Raw genomic sequence first — 21516 nt, forward strand, 5'->3', positions numbered from 1 at the left:
ATTCAGCATTCTTATCGTAAAATTTTCTTAAAATGATATTGTAAAGATTGCATTATTGTAATTATTGAATCCACATTCATTAAAATACAAAAATGCTTCCACTAAGAACTTCAATTTAAAATTAAGCAGACAAATAATAATATGAGAATTCATATTTAAATAATGAATACACATTCCATAGCAATTTTAGTAAATTTATACTGTAACCTCCTTAGTTGAAAGAACTGAAATTCAATCAATCAGCAATTCCATCTGATGCGATGAACTCATGTACACGAACTAAAATTCTGCATAGCCATCAAATTTTAAATGTTTTAGAAACTTGATCTGAGGGAGGGGAGGGGAGGGGGAGGGGGAATGTTAAGATATGACAAGATGAGGTTGACTGCAAAATGGCCTATTATTATTATTTTGGTAAAAACGCTAAAATGCAATTATTTTTTGAAGGAACAATTCTTGTTTATTATACTTTCACTCATTTGTACATTGCTATAAAAGTTAATATTGAATGTATTATTATTATTATTTTACCATCGCTGGTATCATTAATTATCTGTTTTTATCAAGTACAATTACGAAAACCTTTCAAACGTAAGGTTAATATTTATCAAAAAAGAAAAGAGACAAAAGTATATCGTTAGAAATAGGCAATAAAAATTTTTATTTTCAAAATCTGCTTTAATTAATCCGTTTAAGTTCTATCCGACTAATTGAAATTTTAATTAATATTATCAATATATTAAAAACAAATAGGCAATATTAATATATAAAGGCATTATTACATTATTATATATTTAATTGGTATTATAAACGGTAATCTTTTGTGAATGTATTTCAAAAATGTGTACACTAAATTTATCATTTAAATTAAAATGTGCAAATACAGCTTTTAAAGCTTTAAAACAAAAAAAAAAAAAAAAAAAATTTAGAAAGTTACTACTTTGTTTAGAATTACGCTTACGTGTGTTGAATTAGACAATGACAGCTGAATATGAAAGAATTGAGTAAAAGGAGTTTCTTCACATTTGATTTCAGCTTTGTTTTTTCTTTCTTTCGTAATATGCTGAATTTTTTAAATTACCAGACGCTTCATCGCAACGTAATAATCAACTTTAAAATTAGCATAAATCAATAAAAGTTGATACTTTAAATTATAACAATTATATCAGTCTTTTTCGATTTAAAATTTTATATTAGTTTTCTGTTTCCTTAATACCCGTATTTTTCTGGCTATTAATAGAACAATTGGCAAAATACTGCCTATAATGCCCATTTTTTAAATATTTAAATCAATAAAAATGATTCCTTTAAATAATTGTAGATAATTAAATGATAATCCGTAAAATCTATTTTTAAATTCACTGCATTATAAAAATTTTATAGCTTCTGTATATTGAATACAATGAGAAATATGCATATACAAATTTATAATCAAAATGATAGAATAATTATGATTATTCATTATGATTTTAATAAATTTATTCTAGATTTTTCAATGTTTGAATCTTTTCTTTTCCTGAATCAATAAAAACGATTGTAGAATCTCATTCAGATATTATATATATTTCCTCCTTCAGAAGAATGAAAATGTTCCACTTGTTAAATTTACATAAAAAAAAAAAATATCTGCAATTTTTAAAAAAAATATTTTGTAGACATTTCAAAAGTATTATTTACATTACCAAATGCTCGCTCTTCAACTTTAAAAATAGTTCGTATCATCCTAACATCACTTTTAATTTCAGCATTTTATGAAACAGAATTTAGTCCAATAAAATTAGTTTTCAACCATATTCTAACAAATAAAAATGATGAAAGTGCTGGTTAAAGAATGATGTTCTTTCTTTCAACAGTTTCTTTCAATTCTTAACATTTAAGATTTTTATACAAATGATCTCAATTTAATTTCTGTAAAGTAAAGACTAAAGATAACTATACTATAAACTAAACTATAGACTAAAATCGATTAAAAAATATATCCATAAATCATTATTTATAAAAATAAGTTGCGTTTCATAGAATTTTCTGCTTTTGATATTATTCATTAATTTTTAAAAATTTTGCTTTAATATTTTTTTCTGAATACAATTCAAGCTTTTTGTTTCAATGGTTTCTGATTATTTTCAAAGTATCATCGACCGTACAGTACCAGATTATGTACGATATTATAATTTTCCAATTTTCAATTTAAAAGTCAATCGCAAACGATATTGTATTTCACAGTATGAATGCGTCTGTAAATTAGATACAATGAAATTTATTTTTTAAATCGAAAGCATGTAGCACTAGAGGCATTTTTACTATCTCATCACCCACCCCCTCCCAAATTGAAATCCTCGCTATGTTCATGACTGCTATCATTGAAGAGAAAATAAAAGTGATTTTTCTCGTCTGTTATCAATACTTTTGCAACCAGAAATTCTCTTTTCCACATTCTTCTATTTCCACTATTCTTTTTTCGAAGGAAGGATCAGTAAAGATAAGCACGTACTGAGTATGTATTTCCTTTTGTTACTGATTTTTGATAAGCTCGTACGTCTTTCTAAAGATAGTAGTTTACATACCAATCCACTGACCACGCAGAGTCCTAAAACAAAAATGAGTACCCGATTAAACTCATCTTTGGTTTAAACATGGCCACCAATCATAGTCAGGCCTTTCTTTTATAATATACTAGACGCCTTTGGCGACCAGCCGGTTCGCCAATCTTAATGTTCGTTAAAATTTTAATAATTAAATATTTTTTGCAATTCCTACTTTAATAGCTGCTTCTTCATCAAAATATTTTAAAACTTCAAATTTTGATAGTCATATAATTCACTCATAATATTATAAAGGCTTCAGTCGTAACGTAATATGTATCTCTCTAATTTTCTGTTAGCCCCGTAGAATTTATGCTTTAAATTAAAGTGGAAAGGATTAATCTGCAATTAATATAATAATATTGTTTATTGAAAGAAAGAATTTTTTTATAATACGATTAATGAAAACAGAGTCACAGATCGTTTAAACTTTATGGGCACTAAATATTTTTCTTAATTTAAGTAATATTTTAAGAATTTGTCAACAAAATTTTCTCATATTCATCATGAGCAGATTGAATAATTAACAATGATTAATTTTAAATGCATCAATCACTAAAAACACAAACAGAATCGTTTAAAATAATCGGTCGAAAACAGGTTAAAAAAAAACTACTTAAAAACGATGTATTTAAAACTATAAGCATATACAAATATATATAACTAACATAAATACAATTTAATTACAAAAGTCTACAACTAACCTAAAAATAATTTAAACCAAGTTCGCATCCATTGATAATAGTTGCCAACAATCAGAATACAATGCGCATGCGTGAATTTTCAACGTCAGTTGTGGTAACGCAAATGCGTGAATTTTTCTACGCCAACTGGTGTACCGCTATGCAGATTAGAAATTTTTAATTTCCTTTATTCTGGTTTATTTTCATTCAAAAGTACCTCAGAATGAATCCGAAAGATCGATTAATTAACAACGTTGAATTTTAAAAGCATCAAACATTAAGAAAATAAACAGAATCGTTTGAAATAATCGGTCGAAAAATGTTAAGCCTAGCCTCATTAGCGCTTGAAAAAAACTGAAGCCCTACTCATTTGGCAGTGGGGAAAATTAAAAGATTTTTTAATTTCAAATGCGTCAAAATGATGCAACATCTTGAATGTTGAGTGAGAGTCACTATCCGAGTGCACAGGACTAAGTTTGAAACTCCAACTATTTTAGATTAAAGCTCATTAAATTCTGAAAAAAAATATTAAACAATATATTTAATAAATTCAATTTATTCCTATTTTTCAAATCAACAATTTTCTACTCATTTAAATTCAACCTCAAAAAAAGTATTTTAAATCCTGAAATGAGGGCTCACCTAATTTCAGTAAATTTAATAATCCAATATATAACGTGAAAATCACGCGAGTAAAATAAATACCTGCACAGCTAAACTGAAATAAAATTGAAATTATATTTGTTATATATGCCTTCTCACACTCTGCTTTTCTGATTTCGGTTCTGTTATGGTGAGCTCCCTGGTTACGGTTTTAACAAAACAACAACAACAAAAGCCTTTTAAAAGCTACTACAAAATGAATATGTAGCTTAATCATGGTGAGGAATAAAACTACCATTTAATGAGCTCCTTTCTCGATCAGTTACCAGAAGTTTTATGCCATATTATATAATTTTCACTTAGTTTTATATATATATATATATATATATATATATATATATATATATATATATATATATATATATATATATATAAGCATATATTTAAGACAATCGAGTATATGTAGTTTACTTATAAACAACGTTCTTAAGTAGCATAACGATCTTTCAACGATGCGATTTAAATTTTCAGACTATGACATAGATATGAAAACAAGTCTATTTCTTTTTTTTAAATTCATTTTATCTACCTTATAAACAATTCCCTTCAGTAAATGGGCATTTGAAACCGAGGACCTGTAAGAGTTAATTAATCACTACGAACACGAGCATTATCTTTAAGAATTGACAACAAGAACAAAAAATTATAACATGCTTTCTTTTCTTTCTTTCAAGATCATCTACTGTTAACATCAATTATTAAGTGAAACGAATGATCAAAATATTTCAATTTTTAAAACTCGGTGCAATTTGTCTCGCTTCACTTTACGTTCTAATATATAGCCAAGCTAGTTACAGACAACATAAAGGGAAATGTTGCTTTATCATAATTTCAAACGGTTAGCTGATTTCATAAAATTTTCTTAATATTTATAAGTATCATACAGTATGTTTTTCCATTTAATTTGAAGAAATTGGCCATCAAAAAGTTATTTAGAACTTTTTTAATGTTTATTTTCACCATTCTAGAGGGTGGAAAATAAATAAAACGGAAACTAAGATTTCTATCATATAAAAATATCATATTTTGAGAAGATTACAGTTGTAGAACAGGTAAACAAGTGATGTTATATGAAAAGAAAAAGAATCAAAATAGGATTTTCAAATAAAAGCACTGATCCAGCACATAACGTAAAGATTAATACGATTATCCTTTGATGCATCTGTAAGATAAAATTTTGAGAAGGCTACTGGTAAAATGGCATATATCTGAAAATACACTTAGAAAATATTCTATTAATTTTATTTAATTCTATATCAAAAAAATTGTAATCCGACATTTATTTAAAAACACAATGATCATCAGGATTTGCAAGATTGAAATTTCAACAGAAAAATATAAGTCTAAAATTACTAACAACATTTTTCTAGTTTGATATTTTTATAGAAAAGATTTTATTATTAAAATTAACTACGCCTATAAAACTAATTAATTATTCCTACTGAAAAAGAAAATATGAAAAACGAAACTTTTAAAGAAGATACTTAATTATTAAATTTAACCCTTTGCATTCGGATGGTGATTTTCACTCACTATTCAAGAGGGCGCATCATTTTGACGTTTTATTTTTTTTATTTTGATTTTCAAAAAAAAAAAAAAAAAACATTTAAAGAATGGTAAGATGTAGATTAATTTTTCAGTACAATTCAACTTAAAATTATAATATATTTTTTTACAGCATTAAGTCCTTGTGTTAGTTGAATAATTTTGCATCGAATTCCTTTTCAAAGTGCAAAAAGTAAATTATTTCCATAAAAATTATTATACTGTCTTAAAAGATAAAATCTGAAGAATGGATCAGTATTTTGGAGGTATACTTAATACTTCATTTTGAAAAGTTCATTCCTTTTCCCTTTTTAGATTCGTTATAAAAATATGGAAACAAAATAAAGCGCTGTCGTAATTTGAAAGAAGAGCACGCGTGGTGTACGAATACAGGTTGCATATAGGTTAATGAAAAGTGACAAAGCACTATATAAACTTCCATTTCATACTTCTTATTGAGTTGAAAAATTCATACTTAATTTTTTAATACTACTACTGAAATATAAGCAAGAAAATTTAATCAATAGGCTCATTATAAAGAAGCAATTGTTTACTTGCTTTACAGTGAAGGAAACTCAATCTCTTTATTTTCATTATTTAATTAAATTAAAGTATAAACATTAAAAAGTAGGTCATTTATACTTTTTTATTATTTAGAAATAAAAAACATGGGAAATGATTAATCAACGTTTTAAAGCGAATGAGAAAATCGGAAATAAAATGGCTGAGTTAAAAGGCTTTGCAAATGTAATTAATACATATTAATATCATCAAATCAAAAAATTGTTGTTCATGAAGTGAAAAAGTAGACATACTTATGTTCTATGGTTTAACACTTTGCTCTCACACGATCGTTATAAACGTCTAGTTTTCAAAATAACTAAGTGAAAAGAACTAAAAATATACAACAAAGTGTAAAATTACTTTCATAGTAGAAGGATCTATATTTATTAAAAAATAAACAAAAAATAAAACTAATATCCTACATTACATTTCATAATTAAGTTGAATTTTCCCGAATTAATAAAATAAGTATAAAATATTTAAAATAGTGTTTAAATAAATATTTTGTATTTGAATAATTTTGGATTAACCTCGTTTTTTACGTTCAATTAAATAGTTCACAGTGAAAAAAACAAATTTAATGAAAAAAAAAATCGCCTGAAGCAGTCTTTTTCCAGATTCCTTCTATACATGTTATATGGTACTATTTTAAATAATCGTCATTCATTATTTCCTTCCTCAATATTTATCAAGTTCAAAAAATACTAAACTAAGAAACCAAACATTTTTTTTTTTTTTTTTTTTTGCCAGAAGAATCACGAATTTTATTTAACAACCTGTCTAACAATAGTTTTTATTCATAAAATATCTAGTTAATGTGTGGAATACTAAATTTACGGAACATTTTAACTAGCCTCATCCATTATTTCACGAAATATCGGAATTGGACACTTTAACGGTTACATATTGACAGTATTATTCCACACGGTATTTTACTGACTTACATAAGTTTAATATCGTCTGCGCCTGACATTGTTCTTTTCAGCACAACTCTGGTGAATAATAGACTGCGTGCGTCTGAAATAGGAGCGGGTATTTGGCTTTAAAGCAGCTGCTTCAATAATACATTATCTGAAATGAAAAGGAATGCAGGTACAAGGGCTGTTGTGTGCCATCAGTTTGTCCACCTTCGCGAATGCAGAAAGTAGGCCGAAGCTTTAACGACATGTTTTGCCATATTTAATAAGGCAGCGACTGTTATTGATCAGGTAGGACATATTTTGCAAAACCTACAACACGCTGAAGTAGAATTTACGTGGGTAGAATTACTTCAAGGTAGCAGTCTAGTGATGAAAGGGTATAGGGGACTGAAAAGGGGGGGGGAGAGGGGGAGCATACCCCAATTTTAGTAAAATTTATAAATTAAGTCACATTTAACAATAAACAGCTGCATAAACGCAGTAGGCAACCATTTTTATTTGCAATTACGATATTAGATCATCCGAAACTATCATGATGTAGCAAAGAAAAAAAAATTTCTCGTGACGCAATTGGATGTTTACTATGCGCAAAATAAACAAAAATAAATACGTTTAGTGGATAATAAGCATAATATAATAATTTGATGCTTCTATAGCTCAAAGGAATGCATTACATCAGAATTCAACTTAAAGCTTACCACAAGTAATAATTACAGACTATGATGCGGAAGTGATATGAAAGATGGATTAAATTTAACGACAAACGTGTTAAATAAAATTCTGTTAAAAAGTTTTATGTATAAAAACAAAACTCGCACTAATTAAAGGGCTGAAACATTTGTATATAGGAGTAACATATGAAATTTTGCGTTTGCAATTTATTAAACAAACTTAGAAATGGTTAAAAAATTACATTTATTTAGACAATCTTATTTTAAAAATCTTGCAAAAATGTGATGTTTACATTCAATGATTTCTTCGATGGTGTTATTTTTGCGACGCATTTCTCGTTATTTTAGCTGTTTTTTTAAATTGTATATCTTATTAACTGGTTACAGTTCCCCTACTTTGATAAATAAAAATAAATTTCCCTTTAAGATGGAGTGGATTGACCGTCTGGACGGAAAAAATTTATTCTTCCGCAAGCGACTCTGCTCGATCGGCTTCAGATCTAATAATCATACTGTACCAAAAATACCCATTTTCGTTAAATTTAATCATTTCATACCTTCAGGGATCCATGGTGTGCATATGATCCAACCACAGTAATTACATACTGTTTGACACTTTTTTTCCCTTGCAAGATCATGAAATGGGATCAAATAGAATAAAAATTGGCAGGCAGTAGGAAACACTTCTCAAAACACAATAATATTTGGAATTCAAGGATTTCCAAACTTTTATATATATAGCCCCACGTCATCTTCGACGTAATTATTAACGAAAGCACATGTTTTTCCGAAAAACATTTTATGGCCCCAAAAGAATGTCAAACAGAATTCAAATAGAGGGGGGGGGGGGAAATCATTAAACACAAAAAACCTGTTTACATAAATGATAACGAACTGCTTGGAAATTAATATTCACACAAGCTGAAACGAATGTTCATGAAGTAAAAGTGAATCGATGGATGGAAGAGTCGCCTGTTTCTGTACTGTACATTTTTTTAGGTAGATTTCTATAGGAAGACCACCTATTGCAATGGTTCTCATGACAAGACTTCGGGAAAATTTCTTCAGCTCTTTACCGATCACGGTCTCTAGAACTCAAAACCACCCTTCGTCCAGAAGTTTATTTGCTTGGATTTTTACTGGGTTGGAATATGTTGATAGAAATGCAAAAATCTCGGAAGAGTTCACAAATGATCCATCTATCCCAAAGGGAATAGAAATGGCAGCGGCGGGGGTGAAACTTTTATTTCGCAATAACTTTCTTCATATTGAAAGTAGAAAAATAAATACAAATAGCCAAATAAGCGCCTCACTGAGACGAACAACTTTTGCATTTAAAATTTTTCGATGACTGCAATATCTTTGAAGTTAGGGACTGAAAAGTGATATTCAAGGCCTAATTTTGCTTATTTCTGACATCAACAATTTATGTTGCCTTATAACTTAAATGTAAAGGAATCTATCTACCTTTGCCTTCCAGCTTGCCGAGAGGTATTTTTTTTTGTAGTGCTGCCAATGTGTGATTGGACGAAAATTTTATTGCATATTTGAAAATTATGGAAAAATAAATATATATTTAAAATATTGTAGCGACCCACAGTTTGGGAACCCGTTTAAGACAGCCAAAGAAAATCTGGCGGGTAATTTCGTTTTAGTTTGAATAAAATGGAAGGGCTATGAATGGCAATTATTAATATTCTGGAGTTTTTTTTTTTCTTAATTTAATTTTAATAGTGAAAATAAGTTCACAATGCTGTGTTGAAGACACACTAGTAAGAAAGTAACAAAGCAGAAAATGAAAAAAGATGAAATAATCATAAAATGTTTTTTTAACAGTCAAATTTCATTCTTTCTTATCTACCATTCGGGACAAACATTTACCTCTTTAATTTATTCTTAGCACTAAAACAGAACTTTTATTACTGTTCAATATGTCTTGCAATAGGATTTTGCACAATGTTATCTTGTAGCTTCATTATAAAAAGCTAGGGTAAAGGTTTAAAAAATGAAAGTATTGGGGGAAGGAGAGAGAAGTACACAGAAAACAAACCTTCAAAATTGTTATGAAAAATAAGTACAAAACGAAAAAGTCATTCAAACAAAAAGAAGGATTTTATTTTTTCAGTAAGCAAAATTATTTGACCTGTTTTTGCAATCCTTTGTTCACCATCAAACATGTGAAAAATAAGCATTCGACTATATACTAACCATTTTTTTTGTCATATCATTTGGAGAGCTGTATAACAAAATTCGCCATATAATGCACAATTTATTTTACGTTCATGGAAAAAAAAAGTACTATAATTGGCGGAAAAACTAAAATGGGACAAAATTAATCGATATCATTTATACATTACATAGATAATATAACACACTAAGAAGAAAAAGTGCAGATTGCTGGACCACCCAGTATTTGCTATGTATTATATGAATATGACTTTTTTTTTTTTAATTCGAATCAGTGGACCACAGTTGCCAAAGAGCAAATAGGAAGATTTAAGTCAAATAGCTTTGGGGTAGAAAATAGACCCGACTTCATCCAACCATAAAATTGATACAACACATTTTCCTTCCAACAATATAAAAGGTATTTGTGTAAGCAAAATAAAATCTACTTCAATATTAAAATTCTGATAAAGCAATATCATGAATGAGCTGGGTATACAGAAAACGATGCTCTTATCCAAAGCGTGACGATAGTAAAAAACCATGCTATGCATGGGAGAGCAAAAATTTCAGCTGGGAAATCGAAGATACAAGTGAAATGATTCCTTAAAACAACCTTTTTTTAATACGACGACAAGTCAACTTTCAGTTCTTTTAAAACAGTTATGATTAATGAAGAAAAAATGTAAACTCGTTGGAAGCATGCATTTGCGTCCTACGTAATCTTTTATTTTAATGAGCTGAGAATGGTTTTGCTAAATAAGAGTTAGTTGATATTGCGATGCGAGACAAAATTTCTCCAGGATAAAAATGAGTAGTAATAATTACAGAAGAATTTTAAAACTAACCTGTAAGTTTTCACTTCACGGGTTATTTAGATGTTTTTAAAATTCCAAGTGACGCTAATTGCATAGTCAAAAAACACGAAGATTTGCTGTTCAAATAAGTTTTATTTATTGGTTAATGATATAATTCATTCAGAGCACAATGAAAAGTTATACAGCAGAAGTTTTTAAAGTAGTAACTTGGTGAATAAGTTCTTATTTTTATAATTATTTTTCCTTTCAAATTTAGCTAATTTCCTTCAAATTTTCTACTAATTGTATATAAAGCTAATGGACTTTTATTAATAGAAAGGACCAATTGGATATATTGTAACAATATATATACTTTTAAGTTTGAAGAAAGTTGAAAAACAATTTTTTTTTTGTCCCCTTACAATAACCATTCATTTTGGAGGGCGAAGATGTTTTTTGTTTAGAGTATTATAATAATCATAATTATACATATCATGTAAAGAATAAGTGCGATATTCAATGAATTTGAAAATTCAATATTAAAATTATTTTCTTCTGATAGATACAAACAAGCACATCAAAAATTTCAATAAAGGAATTCCAACAATTCAATATATTCATTAGGTTTAGTTCAAATCAATATCGTGCTTAAAATATATCACAAAGTTTTTCCAATCAAATTATTTTTAAATATTCTCTTCCATAATAAAAAAATATCTCTTGAATAAATATTCATATTATATATATATATATATATATAAATAACCTATTCTTTTAAATATAAATTTGAAATGCATTCATATTTTTTTTTCAAAAATATCACTGTTTTATTTGATAAGTTAGAAAATCATAAATGTAATTGAATAAAACACAGCAAATAAAAATGTTCCCAAATTAAAAAAGTGTATTTACTACGAAATTAATGAGGAAAAATCTGTCCAAAGAAAGCATTTTTTTTAAATCTTATTTTTTACATCGGCAAAAGTACACGAATGAATATTTTGATGGACGAGTTTGAATGGCATGATCACATTAAAAACTGTTATAAATTGGTTTTAAAATTTAAAAAAATATATTAAAAACCGAGACAACATTGCTCAGAGATGAAATCGATACAATTAAAAAAAATACTTTAAGTTTCAAGATAGATCAAAAAACAGTTTTGCACTTTAATAATTTTTAAAGATGTGGCCATCCATTTGCATTATTAAGTCATAACAATAACCATGTGTCAATAGTTAAGTATATTTTAGTGTCAATAATTAAGTGAATAAGGTTTTTGGAGAGGCCTTTTCAGAACAATTCCAAAAATATTTTGCAGTTTCATGAGTTAGCGAAGTGTTGAATGAAATGCAGATAGAAAAAAGTTCAATGAAGCAATTTGAAACGTTCGTTTACTTATTTAAATTTGACTGTTCCCATTCAATAATATGTAATAATAGCGATTTCTGTGCTACATACGTTAGTGTTTTGTATATACAGATGCGTAAATCCATTCCCTTTTTCAGTATATAAAATTGGCAATTGCAGACATAAGAATATATCATTAATCACAGTGTATAATATCATATGAGAAAAGCAAACAGAGACAGCAATACAGAAAGGGAAAATTCTGTAGCTGTTAAATGAATATGGAGACGAATACCATATTTTTATTCTATAGCACGTAAATTCTAGAATTGATAGTCGGGAAAACAAACAAGAAGGAAGGCAATCAACCTACAGGCGGAAGCTGAAGCTCCAATTATTTCCAACCTATGCCCCTCTTACAAAACGAAGAGGAAAAAAGTCCTTCCCTTATCCAAAGCAACCTGTTGTAATTCTGACTATTCATATGTGCTTTTCATATTCTCAACAACGGATTGTCGAATCTTTTGTTGTCAGCAAAGCAAGCAATTCTTTTGTCTCCTTTAATGGGGAATGTTTTCAGCTGCTACAGCACCAATGCTATCTTGTATAATGAGAGAGAAACTTTGCTTTGACGGAAAATAAAACGAACAAGCAGAAATCAGTTTTTCATTAAAAATGAATAACGAAAAAAAAAAAGTTATTAAATGTTTTTTAATCGGTAAGTCACGAATATCAGGTGGCCGAGTAGAAAATTGAAAAACTAAAGAACTGGCGTGAGAACTGTGCACGAGAAACTACGCAGTAGATATTGTTTTAAAACAACGAGCATTTATTTGACCTAAATTAAGATTTCACTGGACAGTATTTGTATAGTGATTGACGATAATATCAAATAAGCATTCGAGGAAACGGTTGTTTCATGTTCTGTAAATGCAGTAGAAAAATGTATTATGCAGAAAATACCTAGCTCCTACAATTTTCATAAAACTTTCAAGATGTCACTAGTAAAACTTTGTCAACTAAACACATCAAAGGATAGAATATTTAAATATGAATAAGGCTCAAGTAGGTTAAATTGCAATGTAACTTGAAGTTTGGTTATCAGTATGAACCATTTTGAGTAACATGACCATGCAATACCATCGTACTATTCCATTTCATAGAGATAGATCCATTATATTTGACCTTAATGAATAATTACAAATCAATCTATTTCATTTCTTCCACAATTGTTTTAACTATACAGATCTACTCACAATCCAAGTATCTGCAATCTTCTCAGGCTTCAAAAAACGCGATTGCGCAACTTATAGATAAGTCAAATAGCATTTAAAATTCATATGATAAAATACTATACACCGAACAACAATGGTGATAGAATATTAAAATTGTTTTAAGAATGTTTTTGAAAGCATAACAATTTATTACTTTTCCGCAGTTTTTGTTATCTTAAGGAATTTATGATACTAATATACAAATTAAAAACTTAAAATCCCAATATTGGTCATTTCTCGTAAATAGCAAAGGAAATTCACAAAGAGCATTAAAACTTGTAGAAGCCTATATGCAAGTCTCTAGCATCAAACAAAACATGAACAAAGTTTAATGCCTAATTTAGCTAAAAGAAAATTCCCACATAAGTGGCTAATCAATATGTACGGTCAATATTTAGAAGACAGAAATGAAATAATTTTCTTTTCTCGCCGTAGTTCAACTAAATATAAGAATGTTTTTCATTAAATAAAAATTGTTCACGAAACTGCTTATACATTACAGTGTTCAAAACTATTTACCAAATCCATATTGCACCAACCTCAGCTATAAATATAAAACGCTGTTCTTATTGAATCAAATGTGATCTATCATAATTACAAAACTCTTATTAAAATAAGATACTTTGTGATAAGGAATTTCATTTATACAAAGTCCTCACGTTGCAGAAGAGAAAAATTTCTTAACATGAGTCATGAGTTACCAATAGAGTAATTCATGTTTCGAATTAAATTTAATGGAAACACGTGGAGCAAACGAACAAAGTTTCAACTGGTATTTTAATAGCGAATAATCATTTCTTTTTGTTCCACGTTTGAACTTAACAAAAGAATATCGGGCTACACTTCATTCCGAATATATAAGTTCACAATACTCGGCCTCTTCCTTTAACATTTCCCTATCATTTTAAATTTTTTTTTTGTTGGCCCACTTAGATTTTCCTAGCATTTAAATGCCAAGCAAATTACGAAATATTAACTTTTGGCATGAATTTAGCATTTTTAATCGATGTATCACTTGATCCTTGGTGAGTGTTTTGACGATTAATCCCTGGCATGCAGTTAAAATCATGTGTGTTTTAGAGGCGTTTTTCCCAACCGATTGAAACAAAAATTTGGCACAGAACTATACTTGTAGTCATAAGTCCCACAGCAAATTTGATATATTCAAGTCATTGCATTATATGTTTGTGTAGGTTATTGTGTTTACACGTTCTGAAAGTACAGATCGACGGACGGTCAATCCCTGATTGGATGCGGCTAAAAATGTGATAGGTGTTAACATTACATTAAATCTATGTACTAAATTTTACCTATTTAGCTCTTTCCGTTTTTCAGTTATCATATTAACTTATCTTTGAACGGCCAGACTTCCTCGGAACGGATTTAGTTCAAAGAAATTTCTAAATTTGATGTAAAGTCTGTATAACAAATTTAATCAATCTAGCGCAAAGAGTTTTTGAGTAATTCTTTGTCACAAATATTTACCAAAAATATATTTTTCGAACTCAGAGAGACTTAAAACATAGAGATTCGTCAAAATCTTGAGTTTACGATGCTTTCTCTACACTTGTAAAGTAAAAAAAGATATCAATCAATAAAGAAGGTACAAGATTTCTTAATCTGTAATCACAACTTTCATAGCTAAGCAGGTGCATCAACATTATGGCTGAACGTAAAATTCATTGTTTAGCATAACAATTTTCCATTCCCCACAAATGCATTAGTCTAAAATGGTAACACTTGATATTTTCAAACAGATTGTTATAATTTGCATATTTGCTTAGTAGCCTAAACAAATCTAAAGGTCAAAAATTTGCTAAAAATAGAGGAATTCTGAAGGATCGGGGATAATTAACTGATGAAAGTATTCAATATAACTATTACTTTTTAAATATTTTAGTTTAATGAATCAATTATGATAAAAAACAGGGTTTGCTTGTTAATATAATGTACTCTTTTTTTCTCCCTTCATTAAACCTAAGACAAAGGCTAAATTTAGAATAGATTCTAAGAGCTGAGAATAATGCAGCTACATTTCTTACAATTGCTTTATTACAAGAAGCGATAGGCATGAAAATTTTATATATGTTTACTTTTTTTTTTATTTTACAGCAAACAGACAGACAGAAGACCCAGCAATTTTAAAGGGAACTGTATTTTGATGTTTTGTTACAATAGAAATAAAGCAAAACTGAATAAGCAAATAAATTACTGCTTTTGCTGCTAAGATATTATTTTATTTTTAATTCAAAGCATCAATTGTTATAGAAGGGGGGAAAAATATTCTAAATTTCAAAAAGACAAAAACAAAGCTGAATCAAATTTTAAATAACAATATTGTACTTGATTTTAATTCGTAAAATCCTTAAACCTTTAAAAAGAAGGGGAGACTAATTTAAATTTAAAAAAATAATATAGAGAAAAAAAGTGTCTCAAATATTTTATGTTGCTAGGCTGAAAAATGCAGACAAATCTGACCTAAATAATAATTTATAATAATTTATAAACCAAGACAGTTTCTCAAGGTGTCAAGGTGGCAGTGGAAACAGTCAAATAATAGTTTCATAGTTGATGAAAGCGATAGTTTTGATCCTTAGTTATCAATAACCATATATTTCATAGCATAAAAATTAACCACACAGAGAATTAATAACAACATGTATACTATAACTCCCAACAAAAAGAAACAGGTAAGATCTAAGATGTAATACACAGTTACCAGGGGAAATTATGAACAGTACTTATTCAACAAAATTCGGCTAAAAAATAATAAGAAAGATAAAGTAACCAAAGGAAGTTTCCATGCCCTATGGAATTATAATTGCAAGGAGAAATACACTATAGAGTAGATAATAGTTATAATGCAAAAATGTCCTTATCAGTAAAATAAAACCAGAGAAAGATGCTGTATGATTAAATTTTAGACACAACATGGAGATAAATTTTAAATAATATTTTCAGTCAAATAATTTCCACATAAACTAAAAATAAAGATATGATGCTTTCAAGCATTAATCATTTGAGCTGTCTAAAATAAATATTAAAAGACACATTTATTTTATTTTACTGAAAATGTAAAGTTTTAATCTGAGAATTATACAGAACAGGTGTCAATGAATACAATATTCAAAAAGTATTTATTTTGAAAATCACTATTTTTCACTAATTTCAAAAGTACAGCTCTAAGACAAAAGAGCAGGTTTTCACTCAAGTTTAGAAAATATTAAATGAAAGTGAACAAAATCTATTTACATCTTAAACTAAGAATTGTATACATCACCATATAACTGTATGATAATAAAAGCTCATATATATGTTTTTCCACACTGTAAAAATTAATCTTCAATTTTCAACACAAAATATAATCTTCTGTGTGCAACTTCTCAGTGTGTTTTCATTCAAAGATGTATCATGGTCAAAAATGACTTTGCCATCAAATGCTGCATATAATGCAACAAAACACCCTAAAATTGAAATCAATAATAATCTTCTAAAATAACTCTTTCAAATGAATTTTGTTCAATTTATTTTTATTTTATAATTCAGACTTTTCTTCTGTGATAAAAGCTATTATAATATGAAAATTATTTTTAAACCATTTAAAAATATATTTATATATATATTCAATGACAACCATTTGAATGATATATATTTCTTTTTGATTTCTTAAAATATCTATAATCACTGGCACAATAACCAGCAAACAAATATATTTAACACATGCAATGATTTTAATATAACAACATTCTTAAAATTAATTATTTTTACATCAAAGGAATTTAAATTTCACTTTATCAAGTTGTGTACAATTTTGATTCTGATGTTTGGATACATAAGTTAAATAAATACTATGTTGGCTAAATTTAAGGAAAAATTCTATTTGAAGGTATATAAGCTCTAAATGCTTTTCCGCATTCACTTTTTCCAGCTTTCTGCCTTTCTACTCATATTGCATCATGGACTGATCATGGTCTTAATAAAGAATTCTTTAAAAAGTATCCAAAAACTGAATCCTTCTTATAATAATTATGAATAAACAAAAGATGTCATTTAAAAAATTTATTCCCAACTTCCAATCTTAGATAATGTATCCAATCAAAGATAAACATATACATGTATGTTTATCTTTGATACAATTTATTCGCAATTTTGAAATAAATTCTTTATATGTGTTAAAATCTAATAACTATAATTTTAAGTGCCTTAGACTAGTTTTTTTTCTATCTGCTCAATCATAAAAGATTTAGCAATTCTTTAGATTCACTTTCCGAATGAGGGGAGCTCCTTCTGAAATGATAAAAACCTTGGTCATGCTGTCAATTGCATTTTTAACCTATGTTCAATAAGTTCATAAGCTTTCTCTTCATCTGTGTTGTGTGTCATTGATATCGTAAATGGATGTATATATAAAATATATAAATTCGTATTAACTAAAATAAATATATCATGCTTTATACTGATTTCTGAAATGAAATCATAGCTAATTCATTCCCTTTCATAGTCCTCTCCTGTCCGCAAAAATTTCTTTTTTCCCTTAGTTTTTCGCTGCATTAGAAGAGAAAAATAAAAACCCAAACAAGTAAACATTTATAATTTTTAAATGTAGAAGAACACTTGAAGCGCGTTACAGATGCCCTGCAGAAGTTTCATTTAAATGTGCTAGATGCATGATGGACGACCAAGAGAAGAGGTAAAAAAGAGACCAACCTTATGTAGCCAAATCAGTATTTCATCAGTTTTGAAAAATTTCATTATAATTAATGAACTAAAAATATTTTTAGTTCAACACACAAGCCACCAAAAAATTCTGATATAAACCAGGTTAAAGAGAAAAGTATACTATCTTTTTATTAAATGCATACATTCATAAAAAATACTTAAAAATAAAAAAATGCTTTAATTCAAAACTATAGAAATGAAATTTACTCATTTAAAGAAAAGTAATTTTGAAAATGACGAGAGCAGAATATTAAAAGTGGTAATCTTTAACCTTGGAATGAAAATTTTTAAATAATGAAATAACCAGCCTGATTATCACACCAACATCACAGAATTTTAATTTTCCTAATTTCTCTACAAAATTTATATACATATCAAAATGGAAATCAATAACACATCAATTAATGAAAATATTTTTGGAATCAATATTGTTAAAGAATGAAGTTACCATTACATAAAAGATATATTTTCAAAACCCATGAAGAATGTCAAAAATTTAATGTTTTATTATATTATTTAAAGCAGTTTTTAAAATTTCTATCATAAAATCTTTTGAATTACATTTTGTAAAACAATAATTTCAGATCTATTGCTGAGCATATCAGAGACAATTTACCATTAAAATCTATTATTCTAGAATCTGTATGTTCAAAAATCTCTAAAATTAAATATTTAAGCTTCATTTAAGAAAGCTATTACAGTAATTTTGAAAACCAATTGAGAATTTCAGCTGCAAGTTCAAATAGCAACTAAACACTAATGCAAATTTCAGCTATTTAAATCATATCTCTACTTATAATAAAGACTGTGTTTGTTTATTGTTGGCCATCTATAGGCCAGATCATTTGAGTGAGAGCCAATAAATTGGCAAATATATACTTAAGAGAGGAAGAATTTGCACTCAAAATGATTTTATTTTTAAATTTCAATTAAATATTAACTGAAATCTTAAAAATGTTTCCTCATAACTTCGAACATATTATAGTACAAAAATAATTTTTACATTAAATTAAAATTCAAAAGATTTTTTTGCAATGATATTAGTTTTTTTTCTAATATATATTATTCTATTATTATTTATTAAAAAAATATTTTAAGCCATTTTTTTTACAAGATTACAATATTAATTTACTATATTAAGTTAACAGCCAAAGAATCAAAAAGAAAGATTAAATGAATTATATTTTTCTTTTTAATAACATTTTTAATTGGAAAGACTGACAAATTTGATGCCTTTTCCAGTCAAGACAATTATATCATTCATATGGATTGCAAAGAAATGATAATACATCAGTAAGTTATATAAATTGAATTAGAACCTTTTCAGATTATAGTATGCTTTAAATCAATAATAATAAAACAAAAACTAATAACAATTAATTGAAGAAATAGGCTTTCAAATATATCCATTATTAATGAGTAGAGTAAAATACATTTCTACAATTTGTTTTATGGATGTCTCGTCCAAATAGGAAAAAACTCAGTACGCTTATATCCCCGACATAAATGACGCCACAGAAATTTAAAAAAAATAAACTAAGAATAAAATATACCAGAGATTTAATGATACAGATAGAAGAAGCAAATGATAATGCTTTTAAGATGGAAACCACTGAAATAGAAAATGATTAAACACTATTCCTAAATATTAACACTGAAATCGACATCTTATAAAGCCTGAAGTAAGAACAACTTGAGAATGGGTTTCAAAAGACAGTTATTTCAAGCTATATAGTTTAATAACAAAGTAAAATTAAATGGCTTACAAAGTATATTTATATGTCTGCTTCAATAGAAATTCATGTTTAAAGCAATATTATACTTGACATTAAGAGAAAAATGTCAGAAAATACCCATTTTAAAGAAAAACAAACAAACAAACAAAAACAAAAACCCTCATAAGCATAAAACTTAAAAGATAAAGCATTAAAAAAATGGTGCTTGTTTTTTCAGAATAAACAAGAATATATTTGGAAGAATGTATTATCGAGTTATTTCAAATATGTATTGAAAGGGCTATATACTATTTGGTTGCTGAGGTAAAACTCTTTACTGAATCAAACCAAAAAAATAGATACACTAATTACATTTTTATTTTCTTTGATGTGCAATATAACACATTTTCAGAGCATCTTTAACAATATAAGCATCGACAGAAAGAAAGGGGGGGGGGAGCTTTCAAATATGATGAATGAAAAGAATAAAACATTACATGAAATGAAAGTTATTGAAACATTCTAGAATATACTTCTATAACAAAGCATTAAAATCATTCATTGGAATTTTTTTTAACACTGAAATAAAGAAAAACATATGAATAGAATCCAAAATTGTTTCAGTCTTTATAACAATATAGTACTGTACAGAGGGCTAATTAACTTTATGTAAATTTGAAATAAAACTCACAATTTTAATAATACAGTGTTGACAAGTATTTCACAGAGTTATGTTGACTTGCATAAAAAGTAGTTGCAGACGAAAAGTATGTATATATTGAATAGGCAAGAAGATAGCATTTATTCACTAACACAAATGTAATAGAGATAAATTAATAACACAGCTACTATGTAAGCATATACTAATTACAAATCATAGTATCTTTCAATTTTTAAGATCAGGTATCTTAAATTCATTTAGCATAAGTACGCTATTTAAATCTTTAAAGTAAAACTTATATATTCTATAATAAATTTCTCAAATGCTTAAACTTGCTCCTTAAATTAATTTGCTCCAGACATTAAACAATACATGTCTGGAGAAAAATGTGATTTTTTTTGTCGTTATATTTTTTCCCCTACAAGTCAAAAGAATAGAATTTTTTTTTATTTTTACCCAATAAGTATACTTATTAATATGGATAAAATGATGAATAATTAAAGTCACAAAAATAATGTTGCAAATTGATAAAATCTGTTCGAATAGAAAATGTGATTAATAACAATGTTCAAACCTGCAGCAATAAGATTATTGGAGTAGCACGTGCAATGCAATATGTGTAGTAAACACAAATGGGTCTTTTTACGAGTATTAATGAAAATAATTTATGTTTCATAAACGAGTGCAATACGGCTGGAAAATAACCGCAATGACACAGAACAAGCTTTTCTTGATATCTCGCACTTTATACTTAACATCGACTCTGTAAAATTTAAACATTTATACTTACATGTACATCCACGGACATATCTGATCCATCTAGTAAAATAATTTTACAAGGCAAAATATTTTTTCCAAGTTTTGTAGGCGCTTTTTCACCGCTTGTACGACTTTTGTTTCTAGTGGAGCGACTGAATCGTTTGCTAAGAAAGCGTAGCATTTTCAGGCAACTTCAGAAGGCTAAGAAACCGATTATTGTACTATAACATAAATAGAAGTCTGTAATGAAAAACAGTGGCAAACCGCATATTAACACTTTATGTCACACGCAGCAATTCTGACGGACAAAGTCATCATAATTTTAGGTACATGCATTAAATTCACACTCAACGTCGCCCAACACTTAGCATTCACCGTCTCTGTTGCTTGCTTTCACTTCACCTGTTTGACTACTTTCTTTTCTTTCGACAGAAAAAATAATAATAA

The 21516-nt window shown here is 27.7% G+C and overlaps 1 protein-coding gene across 2 annotated transcripts in view; it reads right to left on the bottom strand.

Annotated features, from left to right (window-relative positions):
* The window catches only part of LOC129958535 (band 4.1-like protein 5), a 70144-nt gene extending 48628 nt beyond the window's left edge, over nt 1–21516 (bottom strand). Inside the window, exon 1 of one of the 2 annotated variants that reach the window (XM_056071078.1) lies at nt 21101–21516. In XM_056071078.1, coding sequence (XP_055927053.1) covers nt 21101–21250 — 150 coding nt within the window. In that variant the 5' untranslated portion in view covers nt 21251–21516. The remainder of the gene's footprint in view (nt 1–21100) is intronic. The other variant, XM_056071085.1, reaches the window with a different exon arrangement.

The sequence above is a fragment of the Argiope bruennichi genome, chromosome 2, assembly GCF_947563725.1.
Source record: "Argiope bruennichi chromosome 2, qqArgBrue1.1, whole genome shotgun sequence".
Taxonomy (NCBI): Eukaryota; Metazoa; Arthropoda; class Arachnida; order Araneae; family Araneidae; genus Argiope; species Argiope bruennichi.